Below are 6,630 nucleotides of genomic sequence, written 5' to 3' on the forward strand. Positions count from 1 at the left end.
GATCTAATACCCTTCCCACCTACAACGGTGTGGGGTACAGTACCCTTCCACCTTCAAAAGACTGCTGTGGATATCCTAGTGGCAGAATAAAATCCTGATAGACATTGTAACTAGACAGACGTCACCGATTTATAATATTTTCGTGGACCTTATAAATTAAGCTCGTTGAGCAGTGAATTAATTGTATGCAGTAATGAGCAAGAAGAGGTGTGATTTGTTTATTAATTCTCAGAAGTTGTTACACTGCTGAAGACCCGCGGGCATTATATATGGGTCTCCATTGTTGGGGACAGGAAGCCAGATGGTGAGGCTGATGTACTGAGGCTGATGTAGCCTTGATGGTGCACTTATCGAGGTCCCACTAGGAAACCTATTGATCTTCCATAGGATGCAACCCCACAACAGTTGCATAACTTCCAGGGTCTTATTTACTGATAGGCAAAGAGAAGCACCAGGTGAAAGAAAACATGCCTAAACGTCTCTATCCTCCTGTGAGGATCGAGCCGGAATTATTTTATGTTCATTGTTTGCATTTTGTATAAGTATTGTGATTAAAACCAGTTTGGAGAAAACTAATTGTGATTTGGCTGATTATACTTGTGGGGGAGCAGTTTACGCCACAGTACAATTTATTCACACCGCAGAGTATAGTTAATTTGCGTATGCTAATTAACCTTATTGAACACAGTTAACCCTCCTGCATGGGGCAGACAAAATTCACTGTCAACTTCAGTTTCGTAAGCTATACCAATATTTTCAACACCAGAAATTTACGCAGATACCACATGGATAACCTGCCTCCTTGTGCTGGCTAATTGGCTTATTGTCGACTAAAGTTTATTAACTCACTCCCAGTGAAGCTACAGCTGCACGCTTCAACCCTCCTGAATAGGCCAACATTAAATTTCTCTCGGCAAATCTTGGATACAATAGCTATCCTGAGCAATGACCAGCATCCATAGCTTATTTTTAAAGCTTACTCGAAGACCACCGATCACACCTGTGCTTCCCAACTTGAGCGACTGAACAATGCCGCTTTGTTTTCATCGTGCATGATTGAAGCACACAGACGTCACTTCAACTGGGGTTACATGACCTGACGTCCTTACTATCCTACTACTTCACTCAACTGCAAGCCGCCTGCCTGCACAAGCACTGCTTGGCTAAGCCAATGATGATATTGTGGATTGCATCTTAACATTGACGCATAGGTGGATTGCTATTATATACCACAATAGTCATCCAGAGAAGGTTTAAAATCTCAGTTTGGTACCAGTTAGGTACTTCTGAGCCCATCCTTATTGTGATCATCTATGGTCTGTTTGCTGGAGAGAGGATTTGATATTTTTTCAGGCTGGAGTATAAATCCTCGACGATCCAAATGAACGATTTTCATTTGGAAAATCTATTTTCCAATATTTATATATAATAGAAAAATAAATTCACGTTTATCTTAGGGGGATTTGATCTCTGGCCGGTCTCTAATTTCTTATTATCGCTTATGTCTCGTCTGATGGCTAAGGTTGTGAGGCCCGTTTCCCCCAGAAGTCCAAGGATAGGAGAGGAACGCATTGCGCCACATATAAGTCACATGGCATTGTTTTGTATGGTCGGAAAAATAGTAAAACAGTATAGTAATAATAGTAATATTAATAGAAATAATATCAGAAAAATAATATATATTATTATTATAATATAATAATAATAGAAAAATAATAATATTACCAGTAGAAACTGAAACAATAGTAGTAGTGATTGTGTTTCTCGTATTAATAAAACATTTAATTAAAATTATTACATGTAGCACACAACATAAAACTACAATTATGAGGCATCTATAATGATAAAAAACATATTTAAAAATACAATAACTTTGCTGAAACTAAGCTTAAAGAAACAACAGTTGTTGTTTCTGGCAATTCAAGCTGTTGCAGCAATTGTTGCTGTTCCTGATTGTGCAATAGCTGCGATTGTTGCTACTGTCATTTGTTAATGGGGCTCCTCATCCGCTCCCTGTAGCACCCATTAGCACTAATACTCATAATTAAGGTTACCACACCTACACTATCGAGGCTTCCTGCGGCCTGCCACCTATACCATCCTCTCATCTCCTACACATCGATTCAGATAGAAATTATAGCCATAGTTAAACCATTTGCATACTAAGTAAGGGCTTGGATCCGAAGGGGCAGGCGGCGATCGTCACTCACGGCTCTGCTTACCGGAAAAGTCAGGTAGGCACGATAGAAACAACCGCTCGGGCTAATTTAGTCCGAGTTCCAGCAAACTATCAGCTGACCATCAAGCTATATTTCGCCATCACTAAATTTAACCTCGTCGAATTACTTGTATTAATTGTCCGTGTATTTTGAGCCGTGTTTAGGGGAATCAGTTTGGGAGGTAATTACGGGACTGCTCGTTACGGGCTCCAGCGAGGATCGTCCTGGGCAAGACGGGCATCGCCTCACCTACCCATGATCATCATTAACCCTGACGGCAAGAACCGATTGGGGATAATTGCTCCATTTGCAGCCGTGTTGTGGCGCCCACTGGGAGCCCCGCCCGTCCTCTTGGTGGTTGGGTTGTGGGGTGGGGGGTGGGGGGTTGGGGGGTGGGGGGGGTAGCAAGGTGTGGGTCTGAGGGGCAAGGGGGGGGGGGGGGTGATGATTGTTATTGGGGTGAAGTGGCAAGATAGAGAGGGGCAGGGGGTACCGAACAAGGTACGGTACCGTCCATGTACCAGCATCAAGGACCTTCAGTGTACCAACATCAAGGACCTTCAGTGTACCAACATCAAGGACTCTCAGTGTACCAACATCAAGGACCTTCAGTGTACCAACATCAAGGACCCTCAGTGTACCAACATCAAGGACCTTCAGTGTACCAACATCAAGGACCCTCAGTGTACCAACATCAAGGACCTTCAGTGTGCCAACATCAAGGACCCTCAAGTGTACCAACATCAAGGACCCTCAGTGTACCAACATCAAGGACCCTCAATGTACCAACATCAAGGACCCTCAGTGTACCAACATCAAGGACTCTCAGTGTACCAACATCAAGGACCTTCAGTGTACCAACATCAAGGACCCTCAAGTGTACCAACATCAAGGACCCTCAGTGTACCAACATCAAGGACCCTCAGTGTACCAACATCAAGGACTCTCAGTGTACCAACATCAAGGACCTTCAGTGTACCAACATCAAGGACTCTCAGTGTACCAACATCAAGGACCCTCAAGTGTACCAACATCAACGACCCTCAGTATACCAACATCAACGACCCTCAGTGTACCAACATCAAGGACCCTCAGTGTACCAACATCAAGGACTCTCAGTGTACCAACATCAAGGACCTTCAGTGTACCAACATCAAGGACTCTCAGTGTACCAACATCAAGGACCCTCAAGTGTACCAACATCAACGACCCTCAGTATACCAACATCAACGACCCTCAGTGTACCAACATCAACGACCCTCAGTATACCAACATCAACGACCCTCAGTGTACCAACATCAAGGACTCTCAGTGAACCAACATCAAGGACCCTCAGTGTACCAACATCAAGTACCCTCAGTGTACCAACATCAAGGACCCTCAGTGTAACAACATCAACGACCCTCAGTGTACCAACATCAACGACCCTCAGTGTACCAACATCACCGACCCTCAGTGTACCAACATCCAAGACCTTGAAGCAACAAAGAGCAATTCATTATTTCATATTCTCTGGCATTATTGTCTCTCAAAAACGTTTACTCTCAGCCAATTTATCTCACAAAGTGTAAAGCATTATACAGCATTGTGAGATGGACTCAAAGCTCAGAAAGTAATACATGCTGCCAGCTCTCAGCTGCAGGCTATAATTAATTATTTTGTGTCTCTATAGCTAAATAAAAATATATGTTTTTTTTTACACTAAAATGGGTGTTCGGGTGTTGGCTTTGGCCACGGACACGTCAGAATAGTGAGGATAGTGATATCAGAGGGAAGAATAGTGAGGATAGTGATATCAAAGGGAAGAATAGTGAGGATAGTGATATCAGAGGGAAGAATAGTCAGAGTTTTGAGGGGATAGTGACATCATTGGGAAAAGAGCCAGTGTGGTGAGTGATAGTGACATCAGTTTTGGGTAACCAGAGTGGTAAGAGATGGTGACATCAATAAGAGGACAGCCAGGTGGTGAGGGATGGTGACATCAATTTGGGAATGGCCAGGGTGATGAGAGAGGGGTGACATATCAGTCTTGGGATAGCCAGGGTGGTGAGGAATAGCGAAATCACTCTGGGGATATCCAAGGTGGTGAGAGAGATGGTGACATCAGTATGAGGATAGGCTGGGAAGTGAGGGACAGTGACATTAGTGGCGCGATAGCCACGGTGGTGAACGATGGTGACATCACCGGGGGGGATAGCCAGGGAGGTGATGGGTGGTGACATCTGGGTTGGCAAGACATAGGTTGGGATAGACTTCATTTTGAGCCAGGCAAGGGCCGAGGAAAAATTTAGCACGACGCAGGAAGAAAATGAGAGAGGAGTAAGGAATGGGGGGTTAACAGGGACAGAAGCCTCAGGGTGGAAGAGACAGAGGGCGTAGGGTGGGACAGAGGACGTAGGGATGAAGGGACAAAGCAGCCGCATGGAACAGAGATAAAAACAGAGTAAACCAGGGCGGGTGGAGTACTTGAAGGGTAAGGTGTAAAGTCAACGAGGAGGTAACACAAGGGCAAGGTGTAGAGTCAACTAAGGGTATGACTAGGTCAAGGTGTAGAATGTAAACTTAACAAGTTCGCCCCTTTTTTATTTTACATTAATTGCAATTCAGCAAACTCTTGAATAATTACGAGCTCCTATTTCGAAAACTGAATAACAACAATCATTGATTAATCACCTTCACGGTTTATTTGTCCTGGGATTTTCACATCTGTCGTTGCCTAGAAAATCTTCTTTAAGGTACAATATATATTTATATTCTTTACATGGCCTCAGCCTTTATTTTATTCACCCTCGTCTGAAATAATTGCTCTGGTATTAGGACAACTCCCTATCGACCAATCTTTCTTATGGAACTAAAAGGAACGCTCTTCGTCTGGCCAGTGAACCTGGCATCATAAATAAACGTCAATTACTGACTTTCAGTCGAAAATTTGCTTCTTTATCTCTGTTTTGACGTCTTGAATCATGGTTCCTATTCTGAAGAACTTCGTGAAGTTTGGTCATGCAAGACTCACTGGAGCTTCTTTCCGCAATTACTGTGTTTTTTGGTAATCCGAAAATTTTAAATTTGCCTGTCTCTGTTTCCCATTTTATAACTATGTTGTAGAATGGACTGAAACCTTTCATTCTCCCAACACCTTTGGTTTACAGGTGGAGGGAGAACCGTCTATGGAGCTTCATCATGAGCTTCACTTGATGGCAAGTAAAGCACCGGAGAAATAGTCAGTGGATTAGAAGAAGGTTTTGTCCGGGCTGAGAGCCGGGGGAGAAGAGGGAGGGAAGGAATCTGATTCAAAGAAGGTTTACAGAAGAAGGCAAATGATGGACCTGAGGATGCTCTGGGACGGTAGAGCACACGGCCAGTGCAAGTCAGTGTGTGACGTGGAGCCAAAGAGGAACCAGGAAGGCTGTGGCTTGGAGTCGAAGAGGGTGCAAGGCAGTGGTGTGGGTGGTGAAGCCGGAGAGGGACCTGGTGTTTCAGGATTGGTCATTTAGAATGATGAACTCCGGATAAATGCAGGTTATGCCAGTCATTTGGTAAAAGATTTGTAAAATAAAAACAATGTCAGCAACAGCGAACTGGTGCAGCAGGAGGGACAAATATCACAGACGACAGGCAAGGCTTTAAGAGGTCATCATCAAGAACATGAATAAAAATAACATGAAATTATTGCAGACGAAGTGTGACAGTAGTAAATAAAAGGTCTTGAGAGGACATGATACATAACAACAGGCTTAGGAAGGCACGACAAGGAGGGAAAAGAATGGGATAGGCAGAGGAGGTAAAAAATAAAGCAAGAAAGATCAGGGGGTATAGGAAGTGTTGGCAAGATAAAAAGAGAAAAGCAGTAGTGTGGCAGGGGCAGGGCGGGAGGGCAGCGGGGCTCACTCAGGGGTTGGCATGCTGGGCACGTAGGCAGATGTGCAGGGAAGGTCAAAATATTAGGGGGCGGCGCGTCCAACACCCACCGCTAATTTACGGTCTCGCCGAGAGCACCAAGAGATGGCGTCCACCAGGCGGGTTTGTTTTTGCCTCTGCACTGGACAAAGGCAAATTTTGCTATGTTGTGGTTGTAACATTTATCTTGATAATAGTTGGGGTTTATGACGTCAAATGGGGCTCTTCCCATCTTTCTTTGGCCTGGAGCCCATGGGAACTGCATGGGAAAGAGAAGAGGGTCAGGGGGGTGAAGGGACCATATCGGTTGGAACCAAAAATAGGGGGGCGTGCATTAATAGCATGAGAGAACGGGGTGGAGAGGGGAGAGGGGGGGAGTATAATACTCCCCAGACTTATCATCAGCAACTGGGAGCTTCATCCGAATTGCCGGAGATAAGACCAATGAGCAAAAGACTTGTTCCTTCTTGAACACTTGTACCGAGTCCTATCTACGTTGTAACTCAGCCTCCGC

At 44.5% G+C, this 6,630-nt stretch overlaps 1 protein-coding gene across 1 annotated transcript; it reads left to right on the top strand.

The window, feature by feature from the left end:
* Window positions 1–2,663: 2,663 nt before the first annotated feature.
* On the top strand, window positions 2,664–3,608 carry LOC138363124 (spermatogenesis-associated protein 31H1-like). Its single transcript, XM_069322116.1, has one exon. It carries the CDS (start codon window positions 2,664–2,666, stop codon window positions 3,606–3,608), a length of 945 nt encoding a protein of 314 aa, XP_069178217.1.
* The last annotated feature ends 3,022 nt before the right edge of the window (window positions 3,609–6,630 follow it).

The sequence above is a fragment of the Procambarus clarkii genome, chromosome 1 (genome assembly GCF_040958095.1).
Source record: "Procambarus clarkii isolate CNS0578487 chromosome 1, FALCON_Pclarkii_2.0, whole genome shotgun sequence".
NCBI lineage: Eukaryota > Metazoa > Arthropoda > Malacostraca > Decapoda > Cambaridae > Procambarus > Procambarus clarkii.